Raw genomic sequence first — 21,666 nt, forward strand, 5'->3', positions numbered from 1 at the left:
GGAGATTTGTAGGTCCTGTTTTGTGGTAGTTCACAAAAGGGAGGACCATGTTGTATTCTCCAGCTGGTTTATCAGACCCTCCTTCAACACAGACATAATGGGATCATGAAGACCACCTTGTCTTTTGGACTTTTTGCATGGGTTTAGGGTATAGTGGGAAAAATAAAGGACTTAAAACAAATGAGCTAGTTATATGTGAGGGGTCATCAAATATTGGTCCGGATGCGACTTATGTGAATTATTTAGAGACTTGCTACAGGGTTAAAGATATTTTATCTAAAAAGATAAATTTTTCAATTTCTTTTCAGATAAGAGGTTACACCTTGTTTATATTTTATCATGAAGCATAAACACAAATTTATTACATTGAGTCCAATGTAACATGAAGCCCACACATCCATTATCTCACTGTACACCTTATTAAATAATAATAACCATCCTGTGGCAGCCATAACATTATGACCACTGACAGGTGCCGTGAATAAGACTGATGATCTCCTCATCATGGTACCTGTTAGTGGGTGGGATATATTAGGCAGCAAGTAAACATTTTGTCCTCAAAGTTGATGTGTTAGAAGCAGGAAATTCGGCAAGGATTTGAGCGAGTTTGACGAAGGGCCAGATTGTGATGGCTAGACCACTGGATCAGAGCATCTCCAAAACTGCAGCTCTTGTGGGGTGTTCCCGGTCTGCAGTGGTCAGTATCTATCAAAAGTGATCCAAGGAAGGAACAGTCGGTCTAATCACTAGTTCACTAGACTTGTATATAAGTCTCATATAACTGTATTTTTTTTTAATGTGCATTATTCTGCAACACTTTTCTTAACTCTCACGTCTCAGTCATTTCTGAAGAGATCATGGTCAATCATTTTCTTCCTGGTCTGAGGTGCCTGAGAACCGACATGGAGCATCTTTCTCCAGAACATGAGGTAGGAGGAGCTTATAGCTACACGTCACCACCACCACCACAACTACTGCAGTTCACTTCTAAAATAGGAAAATCTGGAAATCTTACAAAACAAATATGAATAGAAATGGCTGTAGATGTTTTAAATATTGATTTAGTCTCATGCTAAACTATTATATAACGTCCAGCCTCTCTTGTAATAAACCTCACTGCCATGTGACATCAGATTATCTTCACAGCCAAGTATTTTACAAGCTAATTTTTTTTAATTTGCCTACTAATGCCCAGCTGATGTGTCACTAACGCCCAGGCCACATGGTGTCACAGTTCCCAGCAGCGCTCTAATTTTACTCTGCCGCTCTTGTTCTCGTCTCTCCGCCAGGTTATTCTCAGCTCCATGATTAAGGAGTGTGAGCTGAAGGTGGAAAACCGAGCCATGGGAGAGGCACAAGGGTGAGCACTGTCCGATCTTTCTGTCCATGTGTCCATCCCACGTGTTGTTTTCTTATTAAAACCCCTAATTTGCCCAGATTCCTGAGGGTACACACACTGTATCATCTCATTGTATCAAATTATAGTAGTTTCAGCAGACAAAAATACAATTCTGCGTAGTTTTAATATTGGCTGAAATGAGACGTAATTGTGAATAGGATATGAGTGCGCATAAGTCACAATTACAAATAAGACAGTTTTATTGTTTACCGTAAAAACCGAGCTTCTGGAGCCCGGCGTTTTGTTTGACTCTGAATGTCTCTGAGGTTAGCAATCAGGCGTGAATGCCTCTGGCAATGGCACTTGTGATTATGGCGAACCAACTATGTCCATTTTCAAGTCTCTGGGTTCAGGCAGAACAGCGTCTTGTTACACTTTCTGTAAACTCATCTTTTGTATTCGAGATTTTTATCAGTGGGTCTCTGTTGTAACATCAAACATGGTTGAAATCGGGGTTTGTTCGCTTTCGAGTACGAAAATTTCTGCAGTTCATAGAATGTTCTGTAATGGCTCTATAATGTAATTATATAGGGTATAGCATTTGCCTTGGGGTTGAGGGTTTGATTCCTGCCCCTGACTTGCTTGTTTTCTCCATGTTAAAGGGGTTTCCTCAAGGTACTCCGGTTTCCTCCCTCAGTTCAAGCCATGCGTTGTAGACCGATTGGTGTCTCTGAATTAGTGTCTGAATGAATTAGTGTCCAGAGTGTCCCCTGGGATAGGCTCCAGGCTCCCCATGACGCTGTATAGCATAAGTGCTACAGAAAATAGATAAATGGAACTCATTCAGCCAAAACATGAAGCTGCTGTAGCTTTTAAAAGACACCCAGTTATTTATAAAATATATATTATATCGTCCAGGTCATTAAGCATGATTTTTTTGGCCGCTCTAGTCAAACACAATAACGTTTTTAGGGTTTCACATGACTGAAATCCAGCACAAGAGACACTTCTCATAAAGTTAATCTGCCGCACAGAAACCTAATTAGAGTTGAAACAACTTTAGTACTAAGCGCTGAATACCAGGAAAGAATTTTTTTATAGCTGAGATTTAAAGTCGTCTGCTTTCTTTCAGCTCCATGTCCATCGCAGCGAGTCTGGTGGGTGAAGACGCAAAGACCAAGTTCCTGAGTAAGATGGGTCAGCTGACCACGTCAGGTGCCATGCTGGCCAACGTTTTCCAGAGAAAGAAGTGAAGCGAGCGCTGCTGGGGAAGTTTCCCATGAGCCTCTGCTGTCTGGGACCTCCTACTTGAAGAAGTCTGCCTTTCATTTCATTTCATTTCATGTTTTTTTTTTTTTTTTTTTTTTTAAATAAATAGGCTCCGTTTTATATCATATTTATGTCTTAAAATGTACTATATTCCAACCTCCAAAGAAAATTGCACTGTTTTGTTTGTTTTGGAAAATTTTATTTCCATCACTACGTTCTTTTATTTAATTTAATTGTTTTTTTTTTTGCTTTCTTTGTTAAATCGATGGTGGATAAAAAAGGATTCCTTCTCTGTCTTGCGCTCTTTCATGTGTTACGGTGTTTTCTATACGTGTGTGTGTGTGTGTAATGGATTTCTTTCTCCTTTTGGATATGCTCAAACCGTAAATAACTGTATAATACACTGAGAAGGAACATACCTGTATCCTGTATATTGGAAATTGGTGTCATAATAATTAAAAAAATCTATAAAATGAAAGACTGTCATGTAGATCTGTAAAGGTGAGCGCGGTGTAAGATACGATATCAGCAGGCAGGTGTGTTCGAAACAATGAACAGTAAACCCTCTCCGCTGGTTCAAACGGCAACAGGTTCAAAGTTCACGAGCCGATCCTGAGGGCTACGGTCCATGTAAAGGCATTCCTTCAGACTTCCAGGGACAGATTTGCATATTGTAGTTAATCGTTAACATTTACCCTGATTAGTACATTTACTGAGTTATTATTTATTTCTCCCACCCAGGAATATTTGCATAAAATATTTTTTTTTTTTTACATCGCCCTCTGTCATGTCCACGGATCTCGGGGTGCGGCTCGACCTATTGATTTGCACCCTTCTTGATATAAAGCTCTTTTTTTCTGTTTGCATGGAGATGGTGTAAGGTGGGATGTTTTAGTCATGAACACGCCGTGAGTCAGACGTCAGGAACATTTCCAAAGCAAGCAGGAAAGAGAGAGAGAGAGAGAGAGAGAGATGGAGGTGGAGAGGTTGCCCAACCCACAGGAACATTTGTGTTTTACTGTTTTTTTTTCATTGTTTTTTGGTTGTTTACTCTTTAAATTCTAATCTATAACATTTTTTTATACATCTGAGAGTGACCTGAAGTCAACATGTGTCCACTTTCATGGCAGGATTTCATGAGCAGGATTAGCTGCTGCTTCTTCTTCTTATTATTATTATTATTATTATTATCATTATCATTATCATTATTATTATTATTATCACTATTATTATTAATATCATTAATATTATTATTATTAATCTTATCATTAATATTATTTTTATATATATATATATATTTTTTTTTTTTTTTGAAAAAATAAATCCAAGTGGGTGGAAATGGGACAACATGAACATATTTATTTTTTTTCTTGTAAATTATGCCGTACATTTTTTTTGTCATATTTCTAAACACTTTCTGAACACAAAAAATATCTAAAAAAAATAATAATAATAACTTGTAGTAGTCTGTAAAATGCCATTTACATGGTAAGATTTTTTTAAAGAATATAGCTGCATCTTTAATTATTTATATTTTTTATTTATACATGATTTCTATATTATTTAAATAATAACTTAATATCCTAATCCACTTCAAAATTACAAAAGGTATATTCTTTAAAAGACAATACAATTTTTTATTTCCGACGATCTCCTATTGTTTGTCCTCGTTCCATATTCGTCTCCGATGAAACCACGAACCTAATGTTGTAGAACTCTCACCAAATTTGTTTTCATACTTCATAACAAATCTTGAAATACGATCTCCTTCTCATATGAAGGACCAGAGAATGTGGTGATTTGCATATCATGTTGCGCAACTCTCGCTAAGGTGAGAGAGCACCAGCAGGGGAAAAAAACAACAAGAAGCCAAGTCTCCCAGCACCTTAGCTGACAGTTATTCAAATCAGGTAGTAATGGTTTCGCAGGAGGAGTTGAAGTTTGTGTGAAGGACAATGCCCGGGGCTGAAACACTAGGGAGGAGTAGTTCATTAAACTCTGGAATGGGAAGGGCCCCTATCCACCCTGGAAGACAGGTGCAAAGCAAAAGGCAGGTGGTAGGTTTACGAGATAAGGGTTGAGATCGAATTTTTATCTCTGTCATCTACCGGTTGTGTAGGCTTATGATATTAAAGACAAAAAAAGGCTTTGTCAGACCTGGAAGAAGGTGTTTCGAAATGTGGGCTGGATCTACTTAAATGAGCTTACTGTAATAGCTTCTAATGGAGCGGCTTGTTTACACCATCTGCAGCTGGTGGGTGTTTTAAAAGCACAGAGACTCAAATGGGCGTACGGGAAAAGAAAGAATTATTGGTTTTGTTGGTATTTAATAATGTTATCCAGCAAAATGGTTTTGACGGTTGTTCCAGAGTTTCCAGAAATTTTGGCTCTGTATTGCAATAAAGTGGTTTGAGACTAAGCAAACATTTTTGTTCATTTATCTTCAGTAAAGACAGGAGCATGGAGGATCCAGAGACTATCCCTAGGACAGGAGAAATAGAGATGATTGTAGGGTACCATCATCAATCCCCTCCTACTCCTCCACCACACACACACACACACACTCACACCTATGGCCAATATTACGTAGCAAATCCTCTTCCAGGCAAGTGTTTTTGGAAGGTAGGAAGATACCTTCACAGGAGAAAACCTACTCAGACCAAGATACTCAAGATATTCATAACTCAAGATATTCTTTACTGAACGAGGACACTTGAAAAAGTCCATATATTCCTCACTCACAAACCTCACACACTATATCCACATACACACTGTATAGTTTGGTATACATTCTATTACACTCTACTCATCGTTATAACATTTCCCCATAGACTTTTACTATATTCATCCATCCATTTTCTAGACCCGCTTTATTCCTAATTAGGGTCACGGGGATCTGCTGGAGCCTATCCCAGCAAACATGGGGCGAAAGGCAGGGGTACACCCTGGACAGGTTACCAGTCCATCACAGGGCCATACATATACATAGACAGACAACCACAGACACTCACCCCTGTGGGCAATTTAGAATTACCAATCAACCTAATGCACATGTTTTTGGACTGGAGGAGGAAACCGGAGTACCTGGAGTAAACCCGCGCTTACTATATATATTACATTTTATTATATTCTTTTTTTCTATGTGAGAGTATGTTCTCAGTTCATTGTTGGTTCTGTTTGTTGTTTCACTGTAAGAAACACAATTTCACTACATTACATTACATCTACAGTATGTAACATGCATGTGACAAATAAAGAACCGTGAACCAGGGACTTTGGGTCAGTTGTGAAGCACCAATGATACTGCACCACCACCTGAATAATGAAGTATAAGGATATACAGTATATGCTAACAAGGAGGCTCCAGACAAGCAGTAACCTTAATTAGTTTTGAACCTCAGTGTTCCTCCCATCCAGCAAACATACTGGGAAGTGGGTTGCTATGTTGCTAAATTGCTTGTACGTGGTCCATGGTGTCTTGTAATGGATGAACTCTGGATTCCCTTCTAGCCTAAGGAGGATAAAGTAATCAATGCCAAGAAAAGTACTATATAATATAATCCGGTACAAATTATAAGTGAATGCCTCTTCACCTGTAATGTAATTTCATTTGGTTTTGTTATAACTGGCAGTTTTGAGCTTCTGTCCTCTCTAGAGTAATATTTTACCAATTCCTAAAAAAGAAAGCTCCTTCGAATTACACTCTCATATGAACGCGTTGCACAATAGCGCTAACATTAGATGCAAACCCTGTTGAAGACACAAGGACATACCGTTTATTTAGTCTACCTGTCACAATCTCACTTTACCGCAAACATAATAATCATGCAGTTCTTAGCAACTGGAGGGTTCTCTGGCTGTCCTGACCACGGCATACGAGTTACCTGTATATTAAATATATGCAATTACACATTAATAGACTGTTATTCATTACTGTCAGAAATGTAATCAACTAGATCTTATCTATCAACTGTATTCAACTACAGATGGCATAACTGAAATAAATCCCACTGACCAGCTCAAGTTGACATATACACTGATCAGACATAACATCATGACCACCTGCCTAATATTGTGTTGGTCCACCTTTTGCTGCCAAAACAGCCCTGACTCCTCATGCACTGTGTATTCTGACACCTTTCTATCAGAACCAGTATTAACTTCTTCAGCAATTTGTACAACAGTAACTTGTCTGTTGGATCGGATCACACGGGCCAGCCTTCACTCCCCACGTACATCAATGATCCTTGGCCATCCATGACCCTGTCGCCGGTTCACCACTGTTCCTTCCTTGGACCACTTTTGATAGATACTGACCACTGCAGACCGGGAACACCCCACAAGAGCTGCAGTTTTGGAGATGCTCTGATCCAGTGGTCTAGCCATCACAATTTGTCTCTTCATCAAACTCGCCCAAATCCTTACGCTTGTCCATTTTTCCTGCTTCTAACACATCAACTTTGAGGACAAAATGTTCACTTGCTGCCTAATATATCCCACCCACTAACAGGTGCCATGATGAGTAGATTCACTTCACCTCTCACTGCTCATAATGTTATGCCTGATCAGTGTAAACATATAGAGCTTTCTAGAATTTTCCACTCATAGAACATGTTTGCATTAAAAAAAAAATATTTTATTTAAGAATCTATAAAATATCTATTATATTTTAAGGTCACATCATTTGACTTTTCAAAGATATTTAGGTTTTGGATTAAAACTATTCAATTCAGCTACTAGTCAGAGGCTAATAATTCAATCAGTAAGAACGTTTTCAATCACTTGAACGTTTTCAGACATCCTTATCACCTACTATTTTTATTATTTAGTTTTCATTGTTCGGATTAAATGGCTAAGTTGGTTAGCACTGTTGTCTCACAGCAAGAAGGTCCTGGGTTCGAATCCCGAGTTTGAACAGGCAGGTGCATTTCTGTGTGGAGTTTGCATGTTCTCCCCGTGCCTGTGTGGGTTTACTCCGGGTACTCTGGTTTCCTCCTACAATCTAAAAACATGTACATTAGGTGGATTGGTAATTCTAAATTGCCCATATGGGTGTGTGTGGCCTTGTGATGGACGGGTGACCTGTCCAGGGTGTACTCCTACCTTTTGCCCCAATGTGTGTTGGGATAGGCTCCAGCAGATCCCTGTGACCCTAATTAGGAATAAAGCGGGTCTAGAAAATGGAAGGATAGATTTACGTGAAAGCCCAAAACTCACTATTGATGTGTACACGAATCATTTTTCAATAAATTATTTTAAAATGTAATTAATTATGATTACATGAATGCCAAAAAAATGAATGAACGAATAAATAAATAAATAAATAAATAAACGCTGCTTATATTATACAAAATGTTTCGTTATATTACATTTTTTTAAATTAATCACTTTACGTATAAATAAATATGAAAACATAAATTTACCAAATGTGCATTTTGATTAAATTATATATAATTTAAAATATAATATAAAATATTTATAATTTAAAACTGTTTTAAAATACAGTTTATATATATATATATAAAAACTCTTTAGAAGTCAGGGCACCAAAGGTGGAGCAAAGTTTATTTGCATATTTTTGCATTGCACCAATTGCAAAGCGCTTCAGAATAGAGTCCGCCCACGTAACGCGACCCCGCCCACTTATAGTTCGGTTCCTCCCCTTCTGGCATACCGAAAGGCAGAGCTGTTGGAGGTGGGAGGAGCGGCGCTGGTTATGTACAGAGAGGTTCCCAGTGTGTAGAGTGCTGTATGTAGAAGTTGAACATGCTTTAAGGGCATCCTGTCACACACACACACACAAACACACACACACGGAGCAGAAGCCTGAGAGAGAACAAAAACAACTAATCTCACTTTAAATCATGAGGGCTTATTTCTCCACCAGTTGGATATTTCGAGGCTGGATCTACTGCCTGATCTTTGCCTTATGTATCCAGGTAAGATTCGTTTTTTGGTTATGAATATGTGTCTAAACTAAATAGAAATCTGTTTGTTGATCCGTTTGTTGATCAAGTGGATTTCCTGGATCTGTCACAGATCAAAAGATTCAGATGGTCATTATAAGGAGTTAAAGTGCAGAGCTTGGTGAAATCTGAAATCTGTTTGCACGCTGTTTTACTGGAATCACTGGATGTTGGTTTGCATCCAGATCCCACACCGCAGGCTGTAAATGAGTCCAGCTCTCTCTCTCTCTCTCTCTCTCTCTCTCTCTCTCTCTCTCTCTCTCTCTCTACTTTCTGAACTCTCATCCAGCTCCTTTTTGTTTGTCTATTTATTGTTGGTCCATTTGATGTCTGAGGAGAACTTGACATGTGGAAGTGCCTCTTGGCATTACATTGTGTGTGTGTGTGTGTGTGTGTGTGTGTGGGTGGTTGTGTGGGTGTATGTGGGGTCATTAAGTAGGATTTTTGCGACTTGTTTCTAACACAGTGCCTGGGGATTTAAACTAACATTTTACAGATTTTCTTATTTTCCCCATTAAAGTAGGGGGTCATAGGTTGCACATAATATACAGGCATTTTGTTATTGAGTTTGGATCCAAATGACCAGGTATTAGCCCTAATGAGCGAATAATTGTAAAATAATCAATTAATGAAAAATCAATACATTGCAGACCCTCCACAGAGTCTCCAGCCATCTCCAGTATTCCTGTTTGCACACCTGGATGACTTGAAACTTGTTTTCAGTTTCTCACCCATGTCTCCAGATATTTTAGTATCTGATAAAATGTAAGAATTTGCATGAACCTGTCATCGTCCACGGCCTACTGTAAAGATAAAAATGTCACTCAAAAATGCACACAGCTGTTCAAGATGTTCGTTCAATCAGAAGCATCCTCTGATCCTAAAAAAACACCTCTGACCTGTAGCTTCAAAGCCTTGCACAGTTACGTAAACTGATATTCATTCATTCATTCATTCTTACATTCAGTCACTGAATAGGTGTTTAACTTGCTTATCTCTCGGACCCTGGAGGGGAAAAGTGTGTGAGCTTGCTTAACGTTGCATCACAGACCTGCGGGTCTGAACTTGTGCTCGGCAGACGGCACCGACTCGGAGAGATGAAGGTTTGTCAAGAGTGAGCGATTCTCACAGGAATGAGAACGTTTAGTCGCACTGATGTTGTGTTTTGACACGCTTATTGAGCACAAGGTGCACGTCGCGAGTAGCTCTTGCTGTGCGTTTTGCAAAATTTGTAATTGGAGAGAAGACCTTCATTGATAGGCAAGGCTTTAAATTAAGTAGTTTGTCAGGTGTAAACTTTCACCGTAGCAGTTATGCAAACTCTGCGGTTGGAGGAAAACTGGTTTTCAGAATGCACCATATTGTTCTTGCACAAGTAATGGACATGACAGTTCACCCAAGATACAATTCGACAAACAAAACTGTTCCTCTCTCTCTCTCTCTCTCTCTCTCTCTCTCGCTCTCCATCTCTTATGGCACCCAGTTAGTAACTTGAGATTGATTTTCCATTTTGGAACCCAACTGATTGAAATGATATAGCGGTTTCTATAAAGACAGAGCCGAACACGGTTGAATGCTGGGACAACAGTCGCCGTTGTATGCTTATTTTCTAACATGTAATTATTCAGGGCGTCACTGACCATGTTCTTATATATTTAGTCAACAAAAATATTTCATGTCGCTTGTTATACCCTGCTTGTTGGATGCAGAGGGATACGAAATGAGTTCTGGCCATTCCTTTGGGTTTCCTGTCTCCTTTCTCCCACTTCGTTTGAGTCCAGGCTCTGAAACCACACAGACAATGAAACATGTCTCTAGGCATCCTTATGCTATCATAGCACAAAGCGTGCAATTGGACCAGTCAAATATTTGCACACACGAAGCTGAAGACTTTGTTAATAGTGAAATGAATGCCTGCGTATAATACATCAAAACATGACATTAGTAAGTTAGTCCCTGAAATGAAAGCGTTTGCTTGACTGAATAGTTTTCGTTACATGGCTGTGGAATTGTCAGGATTCTCGCAGTTTGCTTGAGTGATCGATTTTCTTGGTCACTCTATAATCCTAGTTCCATTTGTACATTTTTACAGTTATTTTATTTTGCTAAACACACTATTGGTAATGACATAAGGAACAAATTTCTCGTGTAAAAGGACTCAATGTGTCAATAAATGTGTGCTTTATTAAAGGCAAGTGCAAAAATGTTAATTGTTGAATAGAATTGAATTGAAATAAATTGAATAGATTTGTTCAGCAGTTAATAACAGTTAATATAAATGCTTTCACTGTAAGGGAAATATATACTGTGTGCCTAATTAGGGTTTCTAAACTTATTTGGCATGGATGTTGGTGCCAAAATAAAGGCCGAATTGAGTATTTCTTATTCGGATTCGAAATCGCTGAGTCTTGGAGTTTCACATGCAACAGTCTCTAGAGGTTACACAGAATGGTAAGAGAAAGAAAACCAGAAGAACGTCCAATAAGCAGCAGTTTTGCAGCCAAAAATGTGTAGAGAGGTCAAAAGAGAATGACCAGACTGGTTGAAACTGACAGGACGTCTATAGCAACTGAAAATACGCGCTCTTTACAATTGCGGTGAGCAGAAAAGCAGCTCAGAGTGAACAAGAAGCCTAACCTTGAGGTTTGAGGCTTTGTTGCTTACTTTTATTGCGAGCATCAATTTGGTCAGATTTGTATGATTGACTTTGTAAATCGTATTGTTTTCTCATTGCACACGTTTCTCAGGGTATGGCTTCAATTCATTTGAATGATTCGTGATGTAAACACCGCTAATAAAAATCCATCTGTGCAACACGGTGGAATTCATCCAGGGATATTTGAATATCATGGATGAAATAAGGAAGCCTTTCGTTCCGGAAACATTCCAGGATGCATTTTCTCTCCTAGATTTTGAAACCACAATCACAAGTTCATCAGGAAATTCCAACCACTTATTTCTGTGAAGTTTTAGATAAACTGGAAAGCTCAGCTGTTAAGGTTGAGTGCTTGGGAAGGTTGTGAGGTCAAATCCCAGCGATTGTTGGACCCCTGAGCACAGCTTTAAACTTTTTACAGCTCAGCCCTATGCTTGGATTGGATTCGGCTTGACTCGTGAGTCGTTTCGGATAAAAGCTTCTAGGCAAATAAATAAAAATGAATGTAAATTTAATTACAGAGGCTTAGAGAGCCGTTCAATCATTGCCGTGTTATTTCTATGATAACCACTGTATAAAAAAATAATAATAAAACTAAATTACAAAGTTCATTGGGTGGCGATGCCAAACCGTACGTCTGGAATTGGACCCAAGTATCGTTTTCAGCTCATTAAAAGAGTCGACTAAGTGGAACACGTGGCTCGTCCGCTCCTTTCTGCTGATCTTGGAGGTTCGCTGCCTCAGTTTGGATGTTTTAGATCGTTCCCGAGCCTACTCTGCATTTTAGTTAACAGATGAAACGGTTTTCCCTCTAAATAACACGTGCACATTTTTTTGTGGTGTCAGCAGGGAAGCGGTTAGTGGCTATAAACCCCGTACACTCTCAGAGGTCATGACCTCACGAGACCTCACGAGACTTGATTGTGACACTGTAGGAGGTTTAAGTTCTGTGAAGGATCCCGTATCGATTTACATTTCAAGTAATATTACATTTCCCATCATGTAAAGTGATGTAATTTAACACATGCAGGTGTAAATTTCAATAGAAACCATTGCAATTCAAGTGTAAGCAGTTGATCCAAACTTAATTCCCAGGATGTTCGATCATTTTTGACTCATATGTATATATATATATATATATATATTCTCTTTTTTGTTGCAGAGAAAACATGCCAAACCAACATGCTCAGAAACGCAGTACCTCTGGAAAAACAAGAAATGCTGTAGTCTGTGCAAACCAGGTAAAAATAATCTTTCACTCCTTTTCAAAAAAACTATGACACAAAGCAAAAGCTTGTACTGATTTACATAAAGTTTTGTAGGGGAAGTGTGTGTGTGTGTTTGTGTGTGTGTGTGTGTGAAAGAGGAACACCCACGTAGCCACACAACCCTTCTCCAATATAAAAAACCTCAGTTTAGTCTCTGCTTCATCAAAACAGCCCAGTGGTTCTGTACTGCTCCTGAATAATACAAGAACTATTTGAGCAACTCCAACGAGATAAACTCATTTTAGTCTTTCTCCCAAACCCAGGAACGTATCGGTCGGCGGAATGCAACGAGGACAGTGACACCAAATGTCGGCCATGTGGGAAGAACGAGTACCAGCCAGAATATAACAAGGAGGAGGCATGCCTTCCACAGAAGTTCTGTGACGAGGGTCAGACATTCATCTTTATTAAACCAACCCTACATGGAGGCCCAAAACTATATCAGCTTCACAATTATTGCCACTGTTTTCAATCAAATTAGTCCCACACCCCAAAATCCCCACCCACACACAGATACACATTATACACAATAATATTTACTGTATATGACGTAAGAATTTGCCAGAAACGTTATGAACAAGTGTAAATATGAGGTTACATGTACATTAGATGCCAAGGATTTATTGAAAGGAAGAATAATGAATAATACAAAAAATGTTACACATATATCAGAACAACCAGATTTTCACTATACATATGATTGTGGATCATGATGCTGATGCTTTAGGCCTTTTTTTTCCCTCCCAGGTCTTAGAAAGAAGCTGGATATTTTTTTAGCCTCAACCTTAGTTACCCCTGCCATGAGGTTATGACTTGTTTCTACATACAGATAATGACCTCAAATATCATCAGAGGAAGCAAAATGTTTTGCAATGGCCAATTAAGTTTTTTGTCCAACTAAGGAACCCTACTGGTGCAATTATAGAGAACTTCACCTCCAAGCTCCACCTACGTTTGTCTCTTTGTTAGAAACTACAGGGACAGGCTTAATCATGTGATTCCCTCCACTAGACTAAATTCGCCTGACTAAATATTCAGGAATATGGGGTGCCAAAACTTTTACAACTTTGAAATGTTATGTTATGATTTTTAAAGAGTGAGCTAAAATAAAACTTTACAGCTTTGTTTCATATAAATATAAATATATAAGAGCAAAAAACAGGAACGGTGGCAATAATTCTGGTGTAGACTTTAGGTTTCTGAAAATATACCCATAATTAAACTGAAGCTTCCTAACTGACTCTATCTTCTCTCTCTCTCTCTCTCTCTCTCTCTCTCTCTCTCTCTCTCTCTCTCTCTCTCTCTCTCTCTCTCTTCTTTCTTTCTTTCTTTCTTTCTGTTTCCACCTCTCTGTCTCTTTCTTTTCTTTCTTTCTTTCTTTCTTTTTTCTGTTTCTACCTCTCTCTTTCTTTCTTTCTTTCTTTCTTTCTTTCTTTCTTTCTTTCTTTCTTTCTTTCTTTCTGTTTCCACCTCTTTCTTTCTTTCTTTCTTTCTTTCTTTCTTTCTTTCTTTCTTTCTTTCTTTCTTTCTTTCTTTCTTTCTGTTTCCACCTCTTTCTTTCTTTCTTTCTTTCTTTCTTTCTTTCTTTCTGTTTCCACCTCTCTGCCTCTTTCTTTCTTTCTTTCTTTCTTTCTTTCTTTCTCTCTCTCTGCCACAGGGAAAGGATTTTTTCGGCCCACTCCCAGTAGCACCACAGAGCTTGAATCATGTCGGTGTAGAGACGGCTTCCAGTGCACCACCACGTACTGCGAGTTCTGCGATAAAATCAAGCCCTGTCCTCCAGGCCAAGGACTCGCAGGGGGTAAGACCTCATGACCTGGAGCACATTTCATCCAGATACAAATATTATTATTTCAGTGTTATCTTCATACACTGATGAATGAGTGACTTGACCTATTCCACAAACTACTAGTGTGGACTTTGGTTGTTTTCTGGCACTAAAGGATCGATGTGACTCAACAAATAAATGACTCATAATTACAAATTCGGTGAATTGGTGGCCTGCTGTGGTTTGTGGTTTGACACAAATTCAGAGATTTTACCATAGTGTACAGATGTTGATGTTTTTGTGGTACTGATAGCGTCTGCTAGCGCTCATTTGGATGATTATATACCGTATTCAAGTACAGAAAATAGCACAAAAGCAAAAAGATGGCAAAAAAAGAAGCATAAACATGGCTAAAAGTTTAAAGAGAGGGTTATTGTGAAGTCCATTAATGAGCATGTGTCTGACGCCAACACTGTGAATGAATTATCTCTTATTAATCATTGTGACACTCTCTCGAGAAAGCCTCTAACTGGGATCACATGGCTAAACGTTGTAGCAGTGGTAATAAAAATATATTTTTAGCGAGTGTGAAGGTTAAATAAATTCTATTCTTTAGTTACAAAGATTTCAGTTAGATTATAGCTAATGCATGCTCGTGCAACCTGCTAATCAACACACGTCTCAGGACATGTGCAGTTATTAAGGAAGGAAACACTGCAAGTTACGAGGAATCCACAACTGTGACATTGATTTTCCAGGAACAGAACATTTTATTTCTCTTATATCTCAGCAATTTACCAAGTCTATCCATTTTTCTCTTCCTTCCTTCCTTCCTTCCTTCCTTCCTTCCTTCCTTCCTTCCTTCCTTCTTTCTTTCTTTCTTTCTTTCTTTCTTTCTTTCTTTCTTTCTTTCTTTCTTTCTTTCTTTCTTTCTTCCTTCCTTCCTTCCTTCCTTCCTTCCTTCCTTCCTTCCTTCCTTCTCTCTCTCTCTCTCTCTCTCTCTCTCTCTCTCTCTCTCTCTCTCTCTTTCTTTCTTTCTTCCTTAAAAGCTTAAAAGTTCCAGAAATGCAGAAATGATCCTGTATCAGAACAAGTGCATTAATATAAACCTTGTGGGCAGAACTACTGTCTAAGCTGCTGTTATGGAAATGAATCGACGCATTCTGACCAAAAATAGATTCGTTTATGAATATTCTTTGAAGTAACGCCAAAAACAATGAAAGTATAAAATTGGAACCGGAATTGGAAATTTTATTTTAGTTTAGTTCTTTAGTGGTTTTTGGAAGATGCTTAACTCTTAGGGAACCCTTTTCTAGAAATGTAGCTACATCATTTTTTGTAAATACATTCCTTTCCCGTTAGTATTCCTGTAGTTATTCGGTTTTCTCCTGGTACTTACTGAAGAATGTGCTTTAAATGTGTGTAAACCATAATGGTGTGTCTTGAAAAGTACATTAACATTTTTGCTCTGTTTCTCTACTTTGTCATTTAAGAGCCTGGCAAACAGTCGTGTAAGGACTGCGACTACGGATTTTTCTCTGATTCCAACTCGGTAGAAGCGTGCAAGAAATGGACAGAGTGAGTATACGCCCCGAGCCATTGGAGGTGTTTGAATTAACCGCAGTCAGAAGCTTTAAAATGCTGTTTTTCAGACACACACATGCACAAAACCATACACACACACACACATACACATTTGTGCAGTTGCAGCGCTCATTCTCACGAGTGCTGTTTTTCTGGCGGTGCTCTCAGGTCACAGGCGCTTTAAAAGCCCCCGCAGTCTTACCACACTGTGGTAGTATGACTAATTTCTCCACCACTTCCCTTGGAAACAGCCTATTTTCCTTAGTCGGCCATTTTTGTGGTCACCATTTGTGGAACGGATTGCGACTGATAAAAAAAGATGTGACAGTGTGCTGTGCTGATAAGTCCGATTCGTTTTCAGCTGTAAAGCCACTGGCAAGACAGAGGCAAAGCCGGGCAGCCCTGAAGCAGACACAGTGTGTGGGCCACCTTTCGGTACGTGATCCACCATGTTTAGCGCAGCAGTACAGAAATGAGATATGAGGATTTAAACCATGTTTTCTGCATTCGTTCTTTAGAGCCTTTGACATCGTGGGCCATTGTGGCAATACCCTGTGCCATAATCGTCATATTTGCGGTGATTCTTTCCTGCTACAAGGATAAACTGAACATCCTCTCAGGTACGTCTGGTTAAGAAACACGTTTGTTTTACATTTTCCTTTTGTGCGGCTGCTGATGGGTTTTTTTTTTTTTTCACAGTTAATCTACGAACCTGTGTCCAGAACATTAAACAGAGCAGAATCCAACAAGTAAGTAACAAGGAAGCTAAAATCATGGCTCAGCTTTTCTACAATGTCTATCATTTAATCATTCAATAGGCAGAAGCTGAGAGTTATCTGGTTGGTCAGTAACACGCTTCTTTGCAAAGTAGTGTTAAAATGGAGGAAAGAAAGAAAGAAAGAAAGATAGAAAGAAAGAAAGAAAGAAAGAAAGAAAGAAAGAAAGAAAGAAAGAAAGAAAGAAAGAAAGAAAGAAAGAAAGAAAGAAAGAAAGAAAGAAAGAAAGAAAGAAAGAAAAAAAAAACTGTCAGAAAGAAAGAAAGAAAGAAAAAAAACTGTCAGAAAGAAAGAAAGAAAGAAAGAAAAACTGTTAGAAAGAAAGAAAGAAAGAAAGAAAGAAAGAAAGAAAGAAAGAAAGAAAGAAAAAAAAACTGTCAGAAAGAAAGAAAGAAAAAAAACTGTCAGAAAGAAAGAAAGAAAGAAAGAAAGAAAGAAAGAAAGAAAGAAAGAAAGAAAGAAAGAAAGAAAGAAAGAAAAACTGTTAGAAAGAAAGAAAGAAAAAGAAAGAAAGAAAAACTGTCAGAAAGAAAGAAAGAAAAAAACTGTCAGAAAGAAAGAAAGAAAGAAAAAAAACTGTCAGAAAGAAAGAAAGAAAGAAAGAAAGAAAGAAAAACTGTTAGAAAGAAAGAAAGAAAGAAAGAAAGAAAGAAAGAAAGAAAGAAAGAAAGAAAGAAAGAAAGAAAGAAAAAAAACTGTCAGAAAGAAAGAAAGAAAGAAAGAAAGAAAGAAAGAAAGAAAGAAAAACTGTTAGAAAGAAAGAAAGAAAGAAAGAAAGAAAGAAAGAAAGAAAGAAAGAAAGAAAGAAAGAAAGAAAGAAAAAAACTGTCAGAAAGAAAGAAAGAAAGAAAGAAAGAAAGAAACTGTCAGAAAGAAAGAAAGCAAGAAAGAAAGAAAGAAAGAAAGAAAGAAAGAAAGAAAGAAAGAAAGAAAGAAAGAAAAAGAAAGAAAGAAAAACTGTCAGAAAGAAAGAAAGAAAGAAAGAAAGAAAGAAAGAAAAAGAATCTTGCTAAAATAAAACTTTTCCCCTGTCCTTCTGCAGGAGACGCTAACACCACCGTACAATAGCAACCGCCCCCTGTATGAGATCACGTCTCAGGTGGATGAAGGAACCACAGAATACCTGAGCATGTGCTCCAAAGCCAATTGTGATTCCCCTGGCTTAGACAAGACTCAAGAAAACAAGAAGACCACACACTCCTCCCAGCTGGAACGGGACCAGGCCGACGGATCGTCAGGCAGCTCCAGCGAGGGCTCCGAGGGGCCAGGTTCTCCGCTTCCTGGCAGCTCCTGCAGCTGCTTGATCATGAAGGAGCCGATGGAGGTGGGCGAGAACGAGGACTGCAGTGAGCTGGTGGCAACAGGCCTGGCTGGCTGCTGCTCCTGTGCTCAGGGGGAGAATGTGGTCATCCAGCCGAGGAAGGAAGGCGATGTGAGCCTGAAAGAGTCTCCTCTGTGTGGGAACTGCTACACTGACAGCCTACCGGGATGCCTGCAAGGCTCTCAGGAGCTGTACCTGGACTACAGCAGTGCAGCCGGCAAGGAGGTCATGTCAGAGGTCAGGGATTTACACAGTGACACAAGCACATATGAAAGGAATGAGCCACAATGCTGCAGCATCGAATCCACTGCCGTACTATCATCACTTAGCATGAGCAACAACCAGGGGCTCTCGCTGATCTCCAGAGCAGATAACTCAGATAAAAAGCCCAAAGCTGATGCGGATTTGGAAATCCAGAGCCAGAGCTCCGAGGCTGCTCTCACCTGTGGTAAGGTTGTTTGCTGAACACATAAAAACAGCTAGGTGGTGAAATGGTGAAATTTCTGTCATTGATGCATGACGGAGTCTTGTGACGATTGTTACTGGTGGAGTGGGATGTCGTTAATAATGACATCACCTCAAGCGAAATTAAGGCTATTACATTTACGCTACTTTAAAAAATCAGTTTGGTATAAAAATAGCCAGTCTGGCAACCCCCTGTCATTAACTGTCCTGTTTGCTGTCATAATGTGAGCATAGGGCAACATGATTCTTACCCCAGTTGGTCTCTGGTAGCGATTGTTGGTGCACTTCCTATTTTTGACCACAAAAATGCAACAATAACTCAACTGAACTGAGTTTAGAAAGATAACAATGAAAGAAGATTTGTAGTATATCTTTACATGCTGCTCTGGACAAGCCTTGACTGGCAGGCATATTTGCTGTGTATCAGGGGTATTACAAAACCAATGACTAAAACTTCAAAATGTCATTTTGTGTGCTAAATTCCAGACATTTCAGCTGTTGAAATAGTTATGGTCAAAATTAAAACAAGATGTGTGCCCTGATTGAGTCACTCGGCTCAAGAAGTCTTTTTTTTTCCTCCCAGAGATTTGCTCACCTAAAGAAACACCCCTTTCCCATAACATTTACTAACTCCATTACTAAGCTGTCGGACATGCGTGTAGTTTAGGATTTCTAGATGTTTTCAGTGCAAAAAATAAAAAATATCCCAGCCGCTTACTGTAAAGGAATCACTCAGTTTGGCTTTTTCTTGACAGTTCTCATTAATACATCCATCTAGAGCATATGTAGTGATATTTATTAAGTAAACACAGCTTCTCCAGTAAATGATTTTCCAGTAAACAGCACTGGTAAAAAAAAAAAAAAAACACCACACAAGCCTTGCCAGAGTGGACAGCAGGGCTCTGGCACGTGATAAATCATGGCTTAATGAGTAAAAGATGTGTGAAGAATGATTCACTGCCAGTCTGTCTCTCTGTCGTGTGCCTGCTGAAGTAAAATAATCCACCCTATTTAGGGAACTCGTCAAACATTCTGTCGACATGCATGGCGGAAGGAAACTATGCTTATTTTTTTTTCAACCCAGAAGATCCAGAAATATCTTCTGCTAAGTAAGGGTTGAATTTGCGGATGTGAAGGGAAGGCTTGAGTTAGGCACAAATTACATTTGGTAGCTTTTTTTTCCTTCCTTGAATGATAAAATCTGATAGTGCCGTTGGTTTAATATGACGTCCGAGCCTAACAGTGGGGGCACGATATGCAAATCATTGTTATTATCATTACATGCCAGCATGGTGCATGCTTGACTCCAGGAAAGGAAAAGTCTTTTTCTATCGCTGTACTTTACAGATTGTTGTGACGTATCATATTCCAGGCATCGACGTATTATTTTAACTACCCTCCATTTCACACACCCCAATAGAATTCACTAGATGCCAAAGCCAAATCTTTGTGGACAACTGACCATCACACCCATATGTCCTTTTGTACATGCCTTTCCAGATATAGTTCTTCCTTTCTGTTATAATAAACTCTGCTCTTCCGGGAAAGCTTCCCACTAGAGATTTTTCGAGATGCCCATTCAGCCGCAAGAGCATTAGTGAGACCGGGCACTGATGCTGGTTTGGAGTGGCGTCGGAGTTCCAGTTCGTCCCGAAGGTGTCAGTGAGGTTGAGTCAGCGTCTGGTGTCTTTGTAGGACAGACTCTAACCTTAACACACCATGTTTTCATGGACTCAGCTTTGTGCACAGGAGCACTGATATACTGAAACAGATTTGGTCCATTACAGAGAAATTATAAAGCTACAGCATACAAAGACACACTATACGATTAGTTTCAGAAGGGCTATCATATGGGTGTGCCGGTCAGGGGTGCACAAACTTTTAACCATATAGTCTATGAAATGTACATTAATCACTGCTTATGTGGAATAGTTGACCGATAAAAGGAAAGTTATGGACAACAATTAAAGTGAGCTGCAAGCACAGCAGATAAGTGCTTGGTCAGTCAAATTAGTGGAATAAAATACATCATAATCAAGCACACATTACATACTAAGAATATTCACCTCATTTGAAATACTTGATGTGACTTATATGTGTGTTATTTTTCCTTTTTTTCCATTCATTAGATGTGGCGAATATATTGACCCCAAAAAATAAGTCCATAAAAAAAAATAAAAAATAAATATAAATTAAGGACTAATTAAAAGTATTTTTGTTCCACAACATGTGTAAAAGTTCAGTGTAAGACTAAAGAAAGGTTTCGTATACACAGAAAAATCTAGATAAAGTGTTTGTCTATAACCAAGTGCTAAAAAAAAAGAGAAGCTAAAATCGAATTGTGTGTGTTTTTTGGCCAGCTCAGGTGACAGGAAACAACAACACGACATTCATCTCCACCGGCCAGGTGATGAACTTCACGGGTGATGTTATCATGGTGTACGTCAGCCAGACGTCACTGGGCAGCAGCGGTGACGAAGAGCCTTACGCCAGTCCAGTTCAGGAGCAATCGGCTGAATGCGGCGTTCAGAATGTGCCCAAAGCGCATGAGAGACATATACCTGTGCAAGAAATGACAAACCAGCGTCCTCAGCTGAATCTCTCTGTCTGAACTGGAGCTTCGAATTTTTCTTTTATATTTCTTTCCTAGCATCCAGAGTGCTGTTTCTTAAAAATGCCGTGCATTTGTTAAATATTTGTATATACAGTACGTTTCGTGTTTGTTTTGCAATCAGCATCTACATGCTATAATGCTACGATGATTTGCCCGTTTATTCTGCATTGAATTTTTTTATCCATGACTGTAAATTGCAGAAATAAACTCTCCAGGCCGAATAAACCCCGTGGATCAATGAGACAAGGAGCCAAAGTGCTGAATGACACCTGCCAAACAAAATCATCACAGGTCCAAGAGAAAGCAAGACTTTTAGAAGGGGAACAAAAGTCTGACTGTCCCAGATGTCCCTTCGCTCTTAGCTGTTTTAAAGGCTAGAGCACAACGTCTCCTTGAGAGATCACTTCATGGACCAAAAGGAACTGTGAATGTAGAGGGACAGTTTGCTTTTTTTTCTTTTCTTTTTTTTTGCAGTGTTTCTTAAAAATGTATTTTATATTATATACTTTCTGATCAGGGAATTTTATGATTTTCAGATATTCTTCAGATTTGTTTGTTTGTTGTTTATGGTGGCATTTTTAGTCACCAACCTGACCATTCAGTTTCGCTGAAATAAAAAGGAGTGTAGCCATGGACATCA

General features: G+C 38.9%; 2 protein-coding genes across 6 annotated transcripts in view; both read left to right on the top strand.

Moving 5' to 3' along the window:
• Positions 1–3,086, top strand: part of relch (RAB11 binding and LisH domain, coiled-coil and HEAT repeat containing) — a 49,047-nt gene extending 45,961 nt beyond the window's left edge. For all 4 annotated transcript variants that reach the window (XM_058376009.1, XM_058376010.1, XM_058376011.1 and 1 more), the window contains 3 exons: positions 841–929; positions 1,290–1,360; positions 2,472–3,086. In XM_058376009.1, the coding sequence (XP_058231992.1) occupies positions 841–929; positions 1,290–1,360; positions 2,472–2,592 (281 nt within the window). In that variant the 3' untranslated portion in view covers positions 2,593–3,086. The remainder of the gene's footprint in view (positions 1–840; positions 930–1,289; positions 1,361–2,471) is intronic.
• Positions 3,087–8,312: 5,226 nt separating this feature from the next.
• tnfrsf11a (tumor necrosis factor receptor superfamily, member 11a, NFKB activator) lies at positions 8,313–21,661 on the top strand. 2 transcript variants are annotated; one of them, XM_058377102.1, is made up of 10 exons: positions 8,313–8,547; positions 12,393–12,471; positions 12,762–12,887; positions 14,156–14,299; positions 15,760–15,844; positions 16,212–16,285; positions 16,369–16,470; positions 16,550–16,599; positions 17,669–18,395; positions 20,773–21,661. In XM_058377102.1, exons 1-10 carry the CDS (start codon positions 8,473–8,475, stop codon positions 21,021–21,023), a joined length of 1,713 nt encoding a protein of 570 aa, XP_058233085.1. In that variant the 5' UTR covers positions 8,313–8,472; the 3' UTR covers positions 21,024–21,661. The 2 variants fall into 2 exon arrangements, with proteins under 2 accessions (XP_058233085.1, XP_058233086.1); XM_058377103.1 differs by having other exon boundaries at positions 20,778–20,985.
• The last annotated feature ends 5 nt before the right edge of the window (positions 21,662–21,666 follow it).

Source organism: Hemibagrus wyckioides, linkage group LG23 (assembly GCF_019097595.1).
Source record: "Hemibagrus wyckioides isolate EC202008001 linkage group LG23, SWU_Hwy_1.0, whole genome shotgun sequence".
Taxonomy (NCBI): Eukaryota; Metazoa; Chordata; class Actinopteri; order Siluriformes; family Bagridae; genus Hemibagrus; species Hemibagrus wyckioides.